Here is a 20374-nt window from a genome sequence, read left to right on the forward strand (position 1 = left end):
CCACATATACAGTAGTGTGGTCTTTCCCTTTCCTGCTGCCTACCACTTTATAGTATTATTGCCTTTTCCAGTGAGTTATGCCATCTCATGATATGTCCGAACTATGACCACAGAGAGAGTTGAGGGGGAGCAAATGATTTTATTAAATACGTATAACATTTGCTAATAAATGTATAAACTTTGTAATCTCGTAATTATATAGCCCTTGAAGAAGGGTCTTTCCAAAATGTGCCAACAAGATAAATAAAAGCCATTTTAAACAACAGCACGGCTTATCAGTGTTTTGTTCCACAACAACACTTGAGCACATCTCTTATTTCCCAGCAAAATAGGACCCCTCTGTTCGGCCATTTATTATTTATTAATTAAAATAGTTCTGCCTCACTCTATATAAAAAAGACCTCAGGGCAGCTTACAAATAACTGAAAACAACAGGTTATGCAGTTTAAATTATAAAAAAATATTTTAAATAAGCAAAAATTATATTATCTTGGTTTCTGGAAGGAGTTCAGGCTTGACTTGTTCTAGGACTCACTTATTTGTCTTGTTGGCAGCCTGAGGTATCCACAGAATTGCCATCTAACCCCACATTTCAGATGAGTTGACTCTCTTCCTATCCACTTTCTTCACTATCCAGCTCTTGTAACCATACACAAAAATCAGACATTTGATGACATGGACAATCCTGACTTTGGTATTGAAAGATCTGACTTTGATATCCCATGATATAGCTTTACATTTGGTTAATGGCGAGTCAACACCTAGGGAAATCTAGTTGATTCAATGGCTCTACTTTAATTGGGACAAATAATAGGCGGGAGACCTTGGGATTATCATTGTAACTAAAAGAGCTTGGAAAGAACTACTTTTTTGAGCTTCAGCTCCGAATTGTGGCCCTGTAAATTGGGGATTCTGGCATTTTTTGAAATCCAAAAAGTGATGTTTCTAAAGCGGTGGCAACCAATTGCTTTTGAAAAATGTAGCTTCCGGAGAGGGTCTCTGTGGAGGCATAAAAAGAAGAGAAACCCAGGAAAAGAGAAGGTCAGCCGCCTTGTTTTAATGCACTCAGGGAAGTTAAAAATACATCCTCATTAGCCAGAGGGCAGCTGGTGCCTTTTCAAGTGCTGGAAACAGTTGCTAATCAGATGTTACTGACAAATTGTACAAGGGCACAGAGCAATAACAAGAGGAATCCCTGCCTCGGTGAAAGTCCCCGATCAAAATCCCCTGCTATTAGCATTCTCTGCCAGTCCCGCACGTAGGAGATATATCAGTTTAGAACCAGGGGCTTGCTTCCAATGCAAGCATCTACTCTATTCAGGTCATTGCCAGGGCTGAAGCTGCTGCCACACTGCAGAATTAATGCACTTTGTCACCTCTGTAACTGTCATGGCTCCATCCTATGGTATTTGTAGTTTGCTGTGGCACCAGAGCTCTATGGCAGAGGAGGCAAATGATCACACAAAACTGCTGAAAAAGTGGGACCAAGGTGGATTAACTGAGACCAGGGTGACCAGAGGTCCTCCTTTTCCTGGACATGTCTTACATTTCAATGGATCCATGGGTCGGGGAGGAATTTCAAAAAACATCCCCTGTTCTGAGCCGTAAAACCTGTCCTTGTGTCATGGATTTATTACTTGCCCAGAAGCAGCAAAGGGCTGTGGCAAGAGTGTTCCTGACCATGTGGCGGTTTTGTTTGTTTTTATTTCTGATGGAGGAGTGGAAAGGAAAGAAGGATCTGGGTTGTTGAAAGCTAGCAAAGTCCAATTTGAAGCATTCGTTTTTTCTTGGCGTTCTAGAAATATATTGCAAGCCAACAAGGTATTTTCACAAAAGCAGGTTCATCAGAAAAATATGACTGAGAACATCATAAAAGACAACCTATTTAATATAGCAGTAAATAAACCAGATGAAATAAATTTATATTTACATTAGTATTTCCAGCTTTTCTTTGGTAATGTCCTACATTTTTTCTTGAATGTCCTGCAGTCTGTGGCGCCTTGTTCTCCTTTGTGGTTATGACATCTGGTCACCTTGACCAAAGCTCTCCCTGCTGAATTTGGATGGTTGGAGGGTATGTGCATTAATCCTTTGAATGACTGTCTTGGGTTGGTAATGGACTAGATGAGGAAAAACAAAATAGGAACCCCAAGTCCGGGGAAGGAGTTTTGCTAACCGGTCCTGAACGGGGTCATACATCCCCTAAAGGACTGTGTTCACAGTCTGGGAGTGCTCCTGGATTCGTCCCTTCAGTTGTCATCTCAAATAGATGTGATGGCCAGGAGCGCTTGCTATCAACTTTGATTGATATGCCAGTTGCGTCCCTACCTGGACTGGGGAGACCTTGAAGCACTGGTACACGCGCTGGTAACTTCTCATCTTGATTTCTGCAATGCACTCTACGTGGGACTACCCTTGTGCCAAGTTCGGAAGATTCAATTGGTTCAAAATATGGCAGCCAAATTGGTCACCGGTACATTTAGGATTGACCACATAATACCTGTTTTAAAATCTCTTCACTGGCTGGCAATCAGCTTCCAGGCACAGTACAAGGTGTTAGTTATTACCTTTAAAGCCCTGCTTGGCTTGGCCCCAGGTTACTTGCGGGAATACCTCTCCCTACATAATCCACCCTGCACTCTCAGAACCTCTGGGAAGAACTTGCTACAATCACAGAAGACTAGACTAGCGATAACTTCCCAGAAGACCTTTATCTCTGCCACCCCAAAATTGTGGAACGACCTGCTGGAGGAGATCTGCCTTATTACCACCTTAGAAGCTTTTAAGAAAGCAGTCAAGATGGATCTCTTTATTACAATTCCCATTATCCCCTAGTCACCATGCTGGTGGGGACGGGAGAGGAGTTGAAGTCCAAGAAAGGAAACATGGCCTAGCTCTGCTGGATGGAAGAGAAGAAACTTCAGTAGATCCCATAGAGATTCTCCTGCCCTTCCAAGACAATTTGAGTCTACTGAGAAGCCCTTCTACGCAACTGTTCAAGTGACCAGAGGCCAGAACAGTTGAGCATCTGTTCTCACTGCTGCCCACAGACCGAGACAAGCATTTCCTTCATACCCTGCTATGTATACAGTGCCTGCCTCTCTCTCCTGCCCTTTCATCATATTTATACTAGGCTGACGGCTGGCTCTTAAGAGCGCAGTGTATACACACAATGTTCCTCTAGCCGAGCTCCTATTTACACAGTTCCTAGGCTCCTCTTTCTTGGGAGAGCTAAATATCATAAACAACCCCACTTCCGTGTGGTCCGACAAAAACGACACACTATATAAAGAGGTATTCCAGGCCTCGTGGCACATTCAGTTTAAGAAAAGGCAGGCAAAGGCAGCGGAGGCAATTTGAGCCATGAGCATCTGTAAAATGTTGCTGTTTTGCCAAGAGTCCTCTGAGTGGGACATCGTTGGGCATCTTTTGTGGTTGTTTGGGTGGTGGCAACAGCCAAGGGCACCCAGCTAAAGTCACTGATTCACCCCTTTGTGATGTCCAGCGGAGCTCTTTCCTCCCAGCTTGGCTCTCTTTTGCCTTTTATGAGGAAAACAGGCAAGTTGGGGATTCCTAGCATTCTGGCATTCAACTAAGTATGCTAGATGCTGAGAGCTCCTGGGAGGAGTCCTGAAGCTTTTACGGCCCCGTCTGTGAAGACGCAGACATCCCTGGATGATGCACGGCAGAACAGCCTTGACTGGGAACCCAGAAAAGGAGATCTGTGTGCAGACAATTTTAATGTTACATGCCTGGCAGTGGTACAAGATGTCCTGTCACCTGAAGAGGGATATTGGCCACCCCACCTCTCACTGCCATGCCCCTCCATTATGATTCCCAGACCCAGTGGCCATCAGTGGCTGGGTTGGGGACTCTGGGTTGTGTTTTTATCCAAACATTAAAGGAAATTCCCAGTATTTTGAGGCTACTGAGGGGGATAGAGTTTATCTGAGCCAGCATGGTGTTGTGGTTTGAGCACTGGAGTTAGACACCAGGGGTATTGTGTGTGTGTGTATTGTGTGCCTTCAAATTGTTTCTGACTTATGGTGACCCTAAGGCAACCCCATTGGGTTTCAATGTGCAAGCAGGGGTTTGAGCCCTGGTGATCCAAACCTATCATGTGGTTTTCTTGGCAAGATTTGTTCAGAGGGGATTTGCCACTGCCTCCTTCTTTGGAGATCTTTAAACAGAGGCTGGATGGCTATCTGTCAGGGGTACTTTGATTGTGAATTCCTGCATTGCAGGGAGTTGGATTGGATGGCCGTTGGGGTCTCTTCCAACTCTATGATTCTATGATTCCCCTGGGGTTGAGAGCATATAAGTTGCCAAGGGTCCCCCAGAGGTTTTCATGGCTGATCGGGGAATCAAACCCTGGTCTCCAGAGTCCCAGTCCAGCACTGAAACCACTACGCCATGCTGCCTCCAGGGCTCAAATCCCTGCTTACACATTGAAACCCAATGGGGTACCTTGGGCAAGTTACAGTCTCTCATTTCTCTGATGGCTGAACCACCAGCCAACCTTCTCTGACAAATCTTGCCAAGCAAATCCCGTGAGAGGGTTGCCATAAGTTGGAAACGACTTGAGGACACACAACAACAACAACAATTTAGTGTTTGCACACACTCCAGAGTGTTAAATTAATGAGTTCTTTGCATTTTCAGTGGGCAAATGTATTTGCAAGCTGAAAAGCCTAGCTTCCACTTTTCAACCAATTCCACTTTCTGATAGTCCTCTGGTCACTCACCCGTCAGATAAGTGGGGGCTTCCTGTATCCTGCATTCAGCTTCTTTATAACCTAGATTCTGCATGATCCAGACACCCCCATTACAGTGGCAATGATGGGGACTCAGTTTTTCATCTACATCTGGTTCCACTCAAGGATGGCTTGTTGGTATTGCAACTCACTCTGACAATTTCATTCTGTCTTCTTTGTGGGCTAGCCTTGGCCAGCACTCCCCTTCCAATTGTGCAATCCAGTTTTCCATCTGAGTGCAGCAAAACACCCCTCCCCCCCTCCCCCACACACATCAGAAGATCCCTCGGCACCTGATCCAACTTGTCTTGAACACAACAACAGTCTCTCTGTTGTTTATCAAAGGCATCTGGGACAATTTGTCGAAAAACAGTGATCGCTCCTCATCCTTTTTCTTTCCAAAAGCACTCTCAGGTAGTGAGCGCTGGCAGGGCTGTAGCTAAAATAGGACCGCTGAGAAATAAGGGGGAGGTCTTGACGGATGTAAGGCAACCCTTCAGGGAGCCCACTACCACAATAAAAAATCCACCCACTCAAAAACATACTGATGAATGCCTCAACATGGTCAGAAGCTATGGGAAAGGAACTGTCTGTTGGAAAAGAAAACAAGAAAAGCAGAAAACTCATATGTGTGTTTCAGAGAAAAAGTGAGAGAGAGAGAGAGAGGGGCAGGGAAGGAGAAATCCTTAACCATCTCAATCTAAACAGAGACATCTGAAATGAGATTCAGCAGGTTTCCTGGTGCTACTGAAGGCTACAGTCACCAGATTCAGCCAACGTAATTATAGTCTCCCACTTTATTGTTATTGTGTTCCTTCATGTTGCTTCCGACTTATGGCAACCCTAAGGCAAACCTATCATGGGGTTTCTTGGCAGGTTTCTTCGGAGGGGGGTTGCCATTGTCATCTTCTGAGTATGACTTGCCCAAATTCACCTAGTGGGTTGAAATGGCCAAGCTGAGATTTGAGCCCTGGTCTCCAGAGTCATAGTCCAACATTGGCTTTCCTTTAGGCCTTCTTAAAATCAGGACAACTGGGGTCCGGAGTGGACAGAGTTGAACTTACACAACTCCTTGTCTCCTCCACCTGTAGATCTTTCAATAACCAGACAGGGCTTGCATGGATTGTGGAAGGGGAGTTGCAACATGGAATGTTGGGATGCCCATTGAAAGCAAAGGCCTGTCATGAAGAAACATGGAGGACAGGGAGAGGTGTGGATGGAGAAGAAATGACCCTGTTCAGAAGAACTCTGATGACTTCTAGTAAGTACCTTGGAGGGTGTGGGGCAGAAGGGGGTTAAAATCAGAAAGATGTGTACATTTGACACATAAAAAAATTTGGGTAAAGGAGGAAGAGGGAGGATCAAGGCCTCTAAGTCTTGTGTCCTTGAGCAACTCTCATGCCCCTGAACCAGGTTATTGTGGTGGCTTGAATTTTCCTAAAAGGTTTCCAGCTATTTTTTTGGATCAGAATTTTTTTAAAAACTGGTGAGTGGGTCTGGGGTCTCATGGCCTTCAGAGGGTCATTCTGGAAAAAAGCTATTCTTTGGACTTCCAAGGCCATGCTGGTTGGGGATCCTGGGAGATGTAACTCAAGGCTTAAACTTGAGACCTTTCAGAGTACTCAGGCTATTGTAGTCCAAAAGCTAAACCAGGGAGTTGTAGCTCAAGGGATCCTGGAGGTAGTAGTCCAAGGCTTAAATCTGGGAGCTATAGTACAAGGTAGTGCCTGGAAAATGTACTTTTTTGGCCTGCTGCCTGGGGGATTCTGAGAGCTGATGTCTGAATTGTAATTTTTCCAGGCACCGGGAGTGTGTTATTACAGAAGAGGCATGTGCATTTGATGGGAGAAGGGCTCAGCTTTTCTACCTCCCCGCCCTGTATCCTGCTGTCATCTAGCCAAGGGGATAACATCTTTGGCTAGGCTAGTAAAATCCTCGGTGGGTGGCCAACCTGCAAAAGAGAAGGGAGGGGGTGTCTTGAGAATGAATAGCCAATATTCATTCATAACAACTCTCACCCATGTCTTGTAGTCTCGGCTGCCGGCTGGCCTAAGAGAAAAACCCCAGCCTTCGCCTGAGTTCCACAGAGAGCAAATTTTGTTTGTCTTGAGAAAGCTGCAGCTTCAGGTTCCTTCCCTCCCCTTTCCGACTTGACATCTGGTTCGATGTGGGGGAAGAGACAACTGCGGTGGATCCAGGCCACAGAGGAGTTAGCCTTCCTGCCCAACTGTAAGCCATTCATTTTGAGGCCTCCAGACTTGATGATTTAAGGCCTCACCCTTCCAAGGGACATTGGCAACCTGCCCTCCAAACCAAAGGTCCTTATTATTGTGGCTCCAACAGTTCAGAATTATTCGGCACCCTCTCAGCACAAGGTTCGAATTCGCAGACTTTGATCAGTCACTGCATCCTCTTTCAAAATGAGTGGGAGATGGTTGATGCCCTCCAGCTTTCCCAATTTAATTTAACAGGGACACAGTCCCGATTAATCCTCTGTCATCCCACTTTTCCAGCTGCTTTTAAAATGTCCCAGTTTACCTCTCTTCCTCACACTGTCCCCTTTTGTCCTCAGCATCTTTCAACTGCTGCAAATTGAGGGTGCAGCTACATCACAGAGATCCAGCACACACAACTTGATGCTGATGGAGTGGTGTGACCGTTTTGCACAGTTTCATTCCTGAATTGTGATGTTGCAATGTGCATGGATGTGTGTGTGTGCTCTTCAGAAATTTAGTTTGAAGTAAAGATTCCACCATGGTAAAGGCATGCAAAGGCATATAGCACATCAATGTACAATGGCAGCACATGTGGAAACTCACTTCTGTGCTGGAAAGAGGAATGCTTCCATTGTGCAACAGTGCAAAGATTTGGTCTGGAGGTATAAGGCAATTTGTACCAGTGTAGTGCTTTGAGTGTTGGACTGCAACTCTGGAGACCAGGGTTCAATTTCCAGCTTGGCCATGCAACCCACTGGGTGACTTTGGCCAAATCACACTCTCTCAGCCTCAGGGGAAGGCAATGCCAAACCCCCTCTAAACAAATCTTGCCTAGAAAACCCCATGGTAGGTTCATATTAGGTTCATCATAAGTTGGAAATGACTTGAAGACACACAACAAGTGCAACAAATGCCACCAACAGGATGAGAGCCACACAGAACATGGCTGCATTTGATACATTTGATAGATCATCACAATTTTCCTTATCTGTATGCAAAGAGATCTTGTATCACATTTGAGCTAACAGAAATTTATAGGCTTAAGACTACTTCCTCAGATGCATTTGGACTTAAGTCTATGAAAGCTCATGCTGCCAACTTCTTTCTTTCGGTTAGTCTCCAAGGTGCTACAAGATCTCTTTACGTACTGATTTTATAGACTAACATAGCTATGTCTTTGAACTGTATCATCATCTGTTCACTATAGCTCTGCAACACATCTCTGACCAGGAGTAAACAAAGAGAAGAGAAATAAAAGCACATCAACCCTAGAAGGGAAGCAGAAATCCTTGAAACATGGTGGGCATTCATTTCTCTTGGATGCCTCTCCACCTGATACATTATTCCATAGCATTTTTGAATTTCACTTTATCCTTCTATTTGCATTTTTCCTCTACCCACCACCTGCCTCTCCCTTGTCTTCTACAGATTCCCAGCAAAAGCTAAGGGTGGAGATTTGCAAAGCTGTAACTGAATTTGGGCAGGAGCGGTTTGGCTAACGGAGCCAAACTGTCACTTTTAGAAACGTCTCCAGTTTTCTGGCTGCTGCAAAAGCAAGCTATTTTCAGAGCTGGCTGGCTAGTTACATCAACCTGACTCTGCTTTTCGATGACCGTAAAAGGGATTTTGGGGTGTGCGTCGACGGAATGCTTCTATATATTTATTCTAACGGTGGTTTGCTAAAAAGAGATGGCATGAACTAACGGTCACAGGGGTGCAGGAAACTGATGCACTGGAAAACTGATGCCCAAGCAAAGTTCTCCAATGATGATTCGATGGAAGGCCATTTGCAGATTGCAAATTGTTCAGTCACCTCTTACAATTTCAGACCAGTGAAGTGAAATTTCAGCATTGAATCAGCCTGGATACCACTTCTACAATTAGAAGAGATGTAAATGATTTAAAAAAAGAAAGAAACTGCAAGCACAAGACTCCTAGTCCAGAATCAGACACTAACATGAATGTATGCTGTGGATTGGTGCCTTTGATGTTTTGCCCTCCAGTCTACTGAGATTCAAATCTGGATCAGGTCACTCGCATTTACAGTTTGTTGTTGTAAAACATTGCTTTTGAACAATAGCTGTCAGAATCCCACAACAGGCCGTGCTGGCTGGGGGATTCTGGGAATTGGATGGAGTTGTTTGCTTTCAAGTTATTTCTGACTTAGGGAGACAATAAGGGGAACCATCACGGGGTTTTCTTGGCAAGATTTGTTCAGAGGAGGTTTGCCTTTGCCTTCCTCTGAGGCTGAGAGAGTGTGACTTGCCCAAGGTCACCCAGTGGGTTTCCATGGCTGTGCAGGGATTTGAACCCTGGTCTCTCCAGAGTCAGTGCTCAAACCACTACATCATGCTGCCTCCCAATTTACTGTTTTTACATTTTTCTTTTTACAATTTACAATTTTCTTTTAAAAAATAGCAATTCACGCAATTGCTGACTTAGTCTGAAATTTAAAGAAGTTACCCATGGTACTGAACCATCCTCCTCCAAATGGGTTTGTCACCTTATAACTCATTTAAACTTTGGACTAAGACTTGCACGGTTTCACCACCTCAGCGACATGGGAACCACAATTCCTTCCCAGCAGCTACAGAAATACTCTGAATTTTTAAGTGACCAGTAGGATGCAAAAGATGAAGGCTGAGGAAACTCTTTAGAGGTTGTTGGACTGCATCTCCCATTAGCCCTAGGAATGCTGGGAGCTGGAATCTTGCAACCTCTGCTTTATGAATCCTACCCTTAGATTCAAGGGAGGGCATGAGTTGATTGCATAATGGCTTTTAGGACTCATCTTTAAGGCTGAAATGGGGGGGAAAATCAACTTTTTGGGTAGCCCTTGGGATGCCATTTCATAGTGTCAGAAGTCAAAATCAAAGTACATTTGCTGTGGAATGGTTTAGCATTATTCACAGGGAAAGCTAAGCTGACATTGCACTGATATGTGATAAAGGCTGATCTCTGTTTCTGTTTCTGGACTGTATAGATAGTGCCCATGTCCTCCCTCTCTACTTGGTACATATCTCCAAATGATGCACACCATTGTCACATTGTCATCTATCAGTACAATCATCAGTTCTTTCTGCATCGGATGTCACTGTCCACGGAAATTACAGTCACAAGGGTTTTGGGGGCTGGTGTCATGCTACCCTCCCCACCTCGTAAGGTCTTCGGTGGTGGTGGCCGGTCCGGTGGCATTGGCATCAGTGATGGTGAGTTGCTCTGGATTTTAGTCTGAACTTTAAAGGAGCTACCCAAGCTGCAGAGTCAAATGAAAAAACACTCACCCGGCAAGCCAGGGGCTGATGTGGACCAAAAATAACCTGAAGGAGAATATGGACTCACCACTGAGTGACCTTGGGCAAGTCACACTCTCTCAGTCTCAGAAGATGGCAATGGCAAACCTCCTCTGAAGAACCCTGCCAAGAAATCCCATGATAGAGTCACCTTAGGGTTGCCATAAGTTGGAAACGACTTGAAGGGACAAAACAACAACAAGAATATGAGGATTCTAGGAGATGAAATCCAATAAAATTAATTTTCCAGGTTCTTACAATAAAAAAAGGGAAAAAAAGTGTCTTTGTTTAAGCCCCCAAAGAATTGCTGCAAGATGGACAAGTTTTGGCTATCTTTTCCTTGTGTGTCATGTCCTTTTAGAGGTTGAAAGCAGGGCCAATCTTGCTCTCTTTTATTTGCGACATTTGTATGCCACCGCATAACATGCAATCCTCTGGGCTGCTTGTGATAAACCACCCTAATGACAATTGGAATATGAAATCAAAGGCAGAGCAGAGTACAATAACAAAAGAAAAGCCATAGTGCCTTTTAAAAAACTGTGCCGATTTAAAAACACGGAGCTCACAACTTCATGTGTTTAAAAGCTCACATGAACAGGGAGTTTTAGTCAGGTAGGGAAAAGACCACAGGGACTGCATCTGCACTGCAGACATAATCCAGTTTGACACCACTTTAACTGCCATGGCTCAATGCTATGGAATTTGGGGATGTGCAGTTTGTTGCAGCACCAAAACTCTCTGGCAGGGAAGGCTCAATATCTCACAAAAGTACCAGTCCCAGAATTCCATAGCACTGAGACATGATTGTTAAAGCAATGTCAAACTGCATTCATTCTGCAGTGCACCTGCAGCCTTTGATATAAATAAGAAGTGTGAAATCGTGGTGGGTTCAGAGTCCAAGGATAAAAAGATGTTGCTCTGGTATTGCACATTCTTTCCTCCCAAGGGGGACAAAAAGAGCATTCAGTGCTGCTCATATTTTAATTCAGGACCTTGGATTGCTCCTTTAAATTTCAGACTCAAATCCGGAGTGGACATGGCGCACCACTGACACAGATGTCACCAGCTACAGCAGGCCCTGAACAAACTATTTCATCTGCAAGGAAGCTTTTCGGCCAGTGCCGCACGCACAACCATTCCCATCTGCTTTCCCAATATTCTGCCAGAACCATGGCAATATGGAAATAAACAAGGCCGGTTCCAAACGTGCATCAGCAGCGTTTTCTTGGCAACCGAGGAGCAGAGCGGAACTCGAGAAGCTGTCTAGGTTCCAAAAAAAGAGAGGAGACTGTGGTCAGGGAAGGCAAGAGACTCTGAAGGGAGTCGGAGGAGAATCCGGGGAAATTTCTTCTTCACTGTCCTTGCTCTCGCGGACAATTCAGCATGGGACACCAAGGCAAATGAGAATTAATGGAATTAGTTACCAGTATCTCTTTAGTTTTTTTGTGGGTTTTGGGGGCTATATGGCCATGTTCTAGAAGAGTTTATTCCTGACGTTTCACCAGCATCTGTGGCAGGCATCTTCAGAGATAGCTTTTCTGAAGATGCCAGCCACAGATGCTGGCGAAACGTCAGGAATAAACTCTTCTAGAAAATGGCCATATAGCCCAAAAAACCCACAGAAAACTATGGATGCCGGCCAATAAAGCCTTTGGATATCACTTTAATTTGGATATCAGTAGGATGGGTGGTAGCAAGAGACTACAAAGGCCATTGGCCTATCTCTCCCAGACCTTGGGGGAAATGGTCTTTTTTTTTTGGGGGGGGGAGGAACTACAACTCCTCAAATGCCTGGTTGGGGGATTCTGGGAGTTGTAGTCTCCCCAGAAGGAATTTCTCCATGCTCAGGGCCATTCTTTGGTTCATTGCTCATTCTTGGTTCCTCAGAGGATCTTGGGATTTCACGTACACTCGCCAGATCCCATCTGATCCTGGAAGCAAAGCAGGGTCAGCCCTGGTTGGTGTACTTGGATGGGAGGCCACCAACAAATACCACGTGCTGGAGGCTATATTTCGGGGGAAGGAACTGGCCAAGCCGCCTTTGAACAGTCCTTGCCTAAGAATAGGTGTACCCTATGAAATCCATGGCGTTGCTCAAAGTCTCTTGGGGGTTAATGCAGTTGCCTGGCCTCCCACAGTTGGCCATTCCTGGTACAGAATAAGTGATTGTTGCAGTGTTGAATGGGGATGAGTGACTTGTAGAAGGTAACCTTCCAACTTCTGTGGTTAAGTGTGTGCGTGTGTTAAAGCCATTCATGGCCTGGGTCCAACCTACCTACGGGATAGCCTTCTTCCGTACAATCCACCCCACACATTAAGGTCCTCTGGGAAAAATTTACTGCAGCCAATAAAGACCAGGTTGGCTGTGGTTACCCAGAAGACCTTCTCATATGTCGCTCCCAAACTATGAAATGGCCTGTCGGAAGAGATCCGAAACATTACCAACCTTGACAAGGCTGTCAAGATGGATCTCTTCTGACAGGCCTTCCTGGAATAACCCACTCAGTCTCTTGTTGACATTGACCTCATACAGAATATTCTATGTACCCATCTCTTTGTTGTTATTTGACTGTTTGATTGTTTTAAGAATAATCTGAATGCCATTTTATTGTTATAAGAGAATTTTAACTGTTGTATTGGTGGGAGGGAAATGGTTTAATTTTATATTGTTATATTGTTGTATTTTTATCTTTATTGTAAGCCACCTTGATCCTGATGGAGAGGTGGGATATAAATAAAATGTGTTTGTTTGTTTGTTTGTTTGTTTCGCCTTTGTCCCTAGGAGCACCAGTGACCCTCTGAAGTGGTACCCTGCTCAGATCACTCTAGGGACCGTCCCATGGAAGCACGCAGGTTGAAAAATAATTTTGCGGCAATGGAGCCCACTTGTATTTTTCCAAAGCTTCCATCCAGACTTCCAGCAGGCAGTAGGCACTATGCATCGATCAGTGCCAAATTTAAAGGTGAGCTCAATGTTTGGGGGGGGGGGGGGTCACAAAGAAACTAGGAGCAAGAGAGAAACCCCAATGCCTCCCCAACAGCATCTTGAAGACCCCAGACAGTAACAGGGAATTACTGCTCTGTAGACGCAACCCACTCATCTTTGGCTGTATCTACCCTGCAGAATTAATGCAGTTTGACACTGCTTTATCTGCCATGGCTCAATTCTTGGATCTGTAGTTTGGTGACCGATTCAGCCTTCGCTGTCTGAGAGCTCTTATGCCACAACAGACAACAAATCCAAGAGTACCATAGGATGGAGCCATGATAGTCAAAACAGTGTCAAACTGCATTAATTCTGTCATTTGTTGTAAGATGCTTTGGGCTTTGCCCCAGTATAACTCCATCCTATGTAATCTGAAGAATTAATGTTAACAGCGTTTTAACAGTCATGGTTCAATGTTATAGAATCCTGGGGTTTGTAGCTTGTTGTGGCATCAGAGCTCTCTGACGGAGAAGATGAAATAGCTCACAAGACGACAAATCCCAGGATTCCATAGCATTGGACCATGACAGTTAAAGTGATGTCAAAGTGCTTTATTTCTGCAGTGTGGCAGCAGTCCCAGATGCAGCCTAGCTCAGTATAAACCTAATTGGTAAAAAGGTGGGATAGAAACTCCTCCTCCTCTCCTTCTCCTCCTCCATCATCGTGTCTTCTGGGTTTTTAACCAATGTTCTATTTGTGGTTCTGATTCTCTTGCAGGGCCAGGACCCGGGAAGTATGGCAGGCAACCATGCACTGGTGTTAAGGACCATGACTTTACCAAGTACACTGAGCCAGCTTACACCATGCGTTTGAAATCCAAAGCAAAAAGTAAGGCAAGAAAGGGGCAAGATGACACAGGTTCTGGAGGTTGTAGAATCATTTAAAGGGAGTCTGTATTCTGTGATGGCCAGACCTTTAGTGGTTAGTGTCCATTGACATAGAGAACCATTGAATCAGTTATCGAATCATGCCAACATGTTGGTAGAGCCAACTGATTCTATAGGTCTGTTCCATCCAGGACTAACAACAGGCTTGAGGCTGACATTATATAAGCAGTGGGTATTATTCATTTATTAGTTACCCAGATATGCTGACTTCATCTTATAAATTCAGAGTGGGTGCTGGATGGTCATCTGTTGGGAGTGCTTTGATTGTATATTCCTGTATAGCAGAAGAGGGTTGGATTGGATGACCCTGTCTCTCCCAATTCTTTGATTCTGCGATTCTATGGCCCCAGGAGAACCACTACACCACATGGGATGTTGCTTTTCTAAAGAGAAAAATGAAAGGATTGAGACTGATGAAGCATCAGTCAAATATGCTGTGGGTCAAATAAGCCGTGAAGACTTGGAGCAAGCCTGACCTGTCTGTACAGTGGGCCCTTGTTATTAGCTGGGGTTTGGTTCCAAGATCCCCTGTGGATAACAAAATCCATGGATACCCAAGTCCTGTTAAATATAATGACCTAGCAAAATGGTGTCCCTTATAAAAAATGGAAAATCAAGGTTTGATATTTGAAATTTATACTTTTTTTGAACATTTTCAAACTGTGGATGCTTGAATCTGTGTATAAGAAATCCGTGTATAAGAAGGGCCGACTGTATTTCTGGACCCAAGTTGGAGATGACCGGGGATGGCTTCTTTGGGAGGCCAATGGGAGATTTTCTGAAAGGATGGTCCTATTGATTCAAAAGAGCTTCTACCAGGCACACACAGCTATATCCCAGGAGAGCAGGCATAGAGGGAGGAATGCCTCAGATGCTGGCCAAACATTATCTCTGAGTGGATAGTATGACCTCCTCATATCTGCGAGGGATATGTTCCCAGAGTTACCGCAGATAACAAAAATCGGGGATAATGGTGAACCCTATATTGACAACAGAAGTTGACATCCAAATCTAGAGACGTGGCTCTCTAGATAGGGCAAGGCAAAATTATTTCTTGTAATCCCTAAAAAGTCCTGGCTGTCAGTCAGAGTTGGTAATATTGGGAGAAATGTTCTTAAACAGGCCAGGAAGCCACTCTACAATTGACAATTTAAACAGAGGGTGGATCATTGTTTTAGTTGTGGGTCCCTGAAGCTTGGACTGGGTTGCTCTTCTGGTCCATTCCAGCAATAAGATTCTGTGATCTGATAATTTCTTTTTTTCCTTTGCAAGTGATTGAAGTTGTGGAGAGTCCTGGCCCCTGTTATTATGTGGATCCTAGCCTTTCGCACTTAGGAATATGGAGGCCAGCTTCGTTCCGTATGGCACAGGAGAGAAAGAGAACAAGTAAGCTTGAGGCTGGCTTTGTATGTGTATAGGTCCTGGAGTGGTCACTATGGCCATGGATTGTTGGTACTGAGCAAAGGTGGCAAAGGGACATGTGACTTCATGATGGAAATCAGCCTTTCCCAGCTCAGTTGAAAAAGTTGGTTGGTCACTCCCTAAAATGATTTTTCCTTGGGAAGGAAACCAATGCCAAAGTTTAAAAGATTTCAAATATACCTTTGGCATTGGCAGTCGGTGGCTTCCATGTTATGAAAATCCACCCTGGGTTTGCAATACTAATACTAATACTAATACTTTTTACCTGCCTCTTCCCAAGGCCTGAGGTGAGATAAAGTATAGATTACAATACAACATACAAGTGTGAAGTCAAACGCTTTCATGGCTGGCATCCATAGATTTTTGTGGGTGTTTCAGGCTATGTGGCCAGGTTCTAGAAGAGTTTATTCCTGATGTTTCATCAGCATCTGCAGCTGGCATCTTCAGAGAAGATGCCAGCCACAGATGCTAGCGAAACACCAGGAATAAACTCTTCTAGAACATGGCCACATACAAGTATCCATTAAACACATAAGTTAACACACATAAACACAGAATTAAATTGACCATTACGCATTAAAAACATCCACATTAAAACATACCACTTTAAAATGCAGAATTTAAAACAGACTGGGTTGGCCTGTTGGAAGAGAGAGGTCTTTAATAGCGTTTTAAATTCAGATATGTTTAGCTGTCCAATCTTTTCTGGCAGGTCATTCCACAGTCTAGGGTCGGCTGATGAAAAGGTCCTCAGGGTGACAACTGCCAGTCTAGTCTTGGCTGGTTGAAGCAAATGTCCCCCTGAAGAGCTGAGTGTATGGGATGGATTATATGGGAGGAGGTGATTCCATAGGCAGGGATGTCACTAGGGAGTGCGGGTGGTGTGGTCTGCACCAGGTGAAACCCTTAGGGAGAATGACACCACAACTCCCTAAACATTTGCCTTTTGGCAGAAACAGGCTGTAGCATTCACCATCCAAAGTGACTCTAAAAGAGTTCAGGATCGACGAGCTCATTCTGAATAGAGAGAGCAGAACAGAGTGGTTCTTTCTCTGCAGTTAGATGATAGGTGAGAACATTTGCCTTTCCAGATGTTTGGGCCTACAGAAACTGGAGCGTGTCCAAAGGAGGGCGACTAAAATGGTGAAGGGTCTGGAAACCATGCCCTATGAGGAAAGACTTAGGGAGCTGGAGATGTTAAGCTTGGAGAAGAGAAGGTTAAGAGGTGATGTGATAGCCCTGTTTAAATATTTGAAGGGATGTCATATTGAGGAGGGAACAAGCTTGTTTTCTGCTGCTCCAGAGAACAGGACATGGAGCAACGGATTCAAGTTACAGGAAAAGAGATACCACCTCAACATCAGGAGGAACTTCCTGAGAGTAAGGGCTATTTGACAGTGGAAGACACTTCTTTGGAGAGTTGTGGAGTCTCCTTCCTTGGATGTCTTTAAAGAGGCTGGATGGCCACCTGTCGATTGAGTGTTCCTACATAGCAGGGGGGCTTGGACTGGATGGCCCTTGGGGTCTCTTCCAACTCTATGATTCTATCATTGTAGTGCATTGTAGTGCACAATATGTGGAAGGCAGAAGGTTCCTCCTTCCTGCTACCTCTCAGTGTTTTCTGAGTATCTGATCTAATAGCAAGTACACAAAAAGATTAGAAATGTTCTCAACAACAAAGTTCTTCTGCAGACAAGCTGTGGGGGCATTTCTTTAATCTGATCAGAAAGAAAAGAGACTGCAAGTGTTAGAGGCCAATGGTCAATGAAGCTGGGACCATATTATCTTCCTGAAGCTGAGGGACCAGGAGATGTGGATGGTGACGCAACTGCCGGATTGAAAGCAAAGCCACTGAAATATCATCAGGGAAAAACAAGAGAGTTATGTAGCTTTAGAGCTGTAATCTAGCAGGTGCCCAGGTGGCTATGTATGGAATTAGTAGCAAGAGACAGTGAATTACAAGTGGAGGTGTCACTGGGGGTGTTACAGCAGCCAGCTCTAGCTTTGCAGGAAAGCCTCTTGGTCGTAACGGCTGCTAGGAATGAATCAGATATCCCCATAAATAAGAAACTGAGGTTTAATGTATCAAAGCAAGGCAGATGGGGACTCCTTTTCCAACATGCCAAAAGGGTCAGGATGCTTTGCTGCGGATAGTTCTACAAGACAAGACTTACATTTGCCAAATGGCATGGGGCTGAGTTGAGGAAAATGTTGCTTTATGAATGACAAGTTCCAGAATCCTCAAGCAGCATAGTTTTATATAACATTTTAAAAATAAGTTTGTGCATGAAACAAAGTTCGTGTGCACGGAACCTTCCAAAAGCAAAGGTGTCGCTATCTCAACCACATTAAAAGTTTTGGTTTTTGGAATATTTTGGATTTTGAAATACTGGATAAGGGAGACTCAAACCTGTACAGGCTTAAACCTAAAGCAGAAATCCACCAGCCCTCGCTGTTCAAAAGCTGACCTGAAGAGCAGTTAGCAGGCGTTTGGCTGCTAAGGTCATAGCTTGGATTATTATTTTTTACAACATAAAAAAGCAATTCTTTTTCTCTGATGCTTCTGCTCAGTTTGACCTGGAAGGGAAAGGCCAGAGGCACTGTTAGAAAGGCTAAACTGTTTCCTGGGAGAGAACGTGGCTCCATGGTGGAAGAGGCAATGAGGCATGGGGACCTCATGGCTATGTGGAAACCGTTGGCTGTGTGGGAAATGGCTTAGCAGATATGTGGGTCAGTGGTGCTTGTGGTGCTGGTGGAGCTGGATCTGTTTCGCAGGGTAAAGAAAGAGCGAGGTCCATCTGTTGCCTTAGGAAAAAGGATGTAAAGAATCCAGGTACATCTTCTCATCCTTGAGGACAAAAGGAGATGTTTAAATGCTGAGGCTGGCATCCTGTTTGCCTACTAGAGTAGACTGATTCGATCACATGTTGAATGGTGACTCAGCATGTACATAAATCTGATGGGTCCCATGGGTCTACTCTAGTCAGGATTAAACATTAGGCCTGAGACACTCCCTTGAGAAAATGTGGGATGACTGCGACATTCTTCATGCTTCAGACCTTCTCCCTACTGGAAAAGTCGTATGTCCTACAACCTGTGTTTTTGGTGGAAAAAAAAAGTAAACCCACACTCTACATCACCTGCTTTGCATAAGACAATTGTGGCAATAGTGCCATGATTATGACTAAGTAGTATCAGTGAATACAGAGCCATTACAGATCTGCAACCCTAGGTTACAAATCTATAATTGCAGTGTAGAATTCATGACTTTGCCAACTGTGTACAGAAAATCTGTGCAATGTTATTGTACAGGGATATGTGTATTTTGTACAAAGCCCCCTGTTCCCTGTGCACATAACATTGCTTTTTGTGCAAGGAAGATTTTTCCCCCCTCCAAGGCAAGACCCAAGGTTTTTCTGCAAAGGCTTACCCTAATTCTTTTTGCAGAAAAACCCCCAATGGTTTTAGGATCATTGTGAAGCATGGAGAAAAACATTGAAATGAAGATGCCACCCACAGATGCTGGTGAAATGTCAGGAAAAACTCTTCTAGAACACAGCCACATCGCGCCACCAAACCCCCCATAAAAATCTATGGGTGCCAGCCCTGAAAGCCTTCGACTTCACATTGAAATGATTTGTTTTGCATGTGAAAATGAAACAAGTGCATGGGAATGGTTTGCACTTTCATTTAAGATATGCTTCCCCACAGGAGCTAGCAGAAGAGTCGATCTATACCTACTACTACTACCACTACTATCATCACCTTTATTAAATACCCCACCTTTCCCACAAGATTGGGACTCAAGGCAGCTTACAAATCAAAATGTTTACAATATAGTTAAGAACATGCAAAACCCCAACACTAAAAATTGAAGTAGACTACTAACAATGTAAAAATAATTTAAAACTTTCATTTAAAAAGGGATAAAAAGCAGTTTAAAACAGCACCATTTTAAAAAAGCAGCACCCTCTTAGAAGTGTTTTGTTTTATTTAAAAAATTAAAACCATATTAAAATGGCAATGGGAAATTCTGAGCACTCTCCATTGACTCTTGGCTTGCAGACATAATTCCGACTCCTGCCCCGAATGAATATTATATTGAGAAGATACACCCAATCGAAGAACCAAATGCCCCAGCATATACCATAGGCGTACGGACGCGCTACTGGGAGAACAGCCCAACCCCAGGACCCAACAGATATACCCTACCAGGAACACTGGGACCCGGGTTACCTGTCAAGCCTTCTGCTCCTTGCCTCTCAATGGCTACCAGCGCATCAGTGTGGAGCTATGCCAAAGATCCGATAAAAGGGCCTGGCCCAGCCATGTACACCATACCAGAGCCAGATGTGTATCTACACCGTCAGCCTGCCCACAGCATATCCCAAAGGTTGACTCCCTCTATCAAAGACAGCACACCAGGCCCCCCTGACTATAGTGTTGAGCTGGTCACTGCCCACAAACCTAGAGCTCCGCGGTTCAGCCTGGGGATTCGCCACTCTGAGTATGTTCACACCACTCCTTCGGTTTGCATTGTCAAAGAATGAAAGTTGTCCCACGCAATGTGGTGGGGATTGGTCCTATATGGAGATCCGTCTCCAGGAAGGCCACAGCCTCCCTTGGTTTCAGCAACCATGGTATAGAAGGATCCTTTGGATTCGCAACTCAAGTCATGAGACAATGAAGATTCCTATGAGCTTTGGTAAGGTTTAGGCAATGGCCATGATCAGGCCAGAGATGATTTGAGCACCTCTGGATTTCAGGAGACCTTCTCTCCATGGTGGTAGGTCTATGCTTGATGTTGGCAAATTCC

At 44.4% G+C, this 20374-nt stretch overlaps 1 protein-coding gene across 1 annotated transcript; it reads left to right on the plus strand.

Moving 5' to 3' along the window:
* Positions 1 to 13083: 13083 nt before the first annotated feature.
* CIMAP1C (ciliary microtubule associated protein 1C) lies at positions 13084 to 20125 on the plus strand. The gene is made up of 4 exons (XM_089537330.1): positions 13084 to 13226; positions 13967 to 14077; positions 15409 to 15522; positions 19624 to 20125. The coding sequence occupies exons 1-4, from the start codon at positions 13103 to 13105 to the stop codon at positions 20106 to 20108; spliced, it is 834 nt and encodes a 277-aa protein (XP_089393456.1). The 5' UTR covers positions 13084 to 13102; the 3' UTR covers positions 20109 to 20125.
* Positions 20126 to 20374: the final 249 nt, after the last annotated feature.

Source organism: Sceloporus occidentalis, unplaced genomic scaffold, assembly GCF_023333645.1.
Source record: "Sceloporus occidentalis isolate IW3139 unplaced genomic scaffold, rSceOcc1.0.p SCAF_9, whole genome shotgun sequence".
NCBI lineage: Eukaryota > Metazoa > Chordata > Lepidosauria > Squamata > Phrynosomatidae > Sceloporus > Sceloporus occidentalis.

Coding starts and splice junctions, on each gene's coding strand:
- CIMAP1C (XM_089537330.1), top strand. CDS start 13,103: ATGGAAGCACGCAGGTTGAAAAATAATTTTGCGGCAATGGAGCCCACT. Junction 13,227..13,966: donor GATCAGTGCCAAATTTAAAG/GTGAGCTCAATG, acceptor ATTCTCTTGCAG/GGCCAGGACCCGGGAAGTAT. Junction 15,523..19,623: donor ACAGGAGAGAAAGAGAACAA/GTAAGCTTGAGG, acceptor CTTGGCTTGCAG/ACATAATTCCGACTCCTGCC.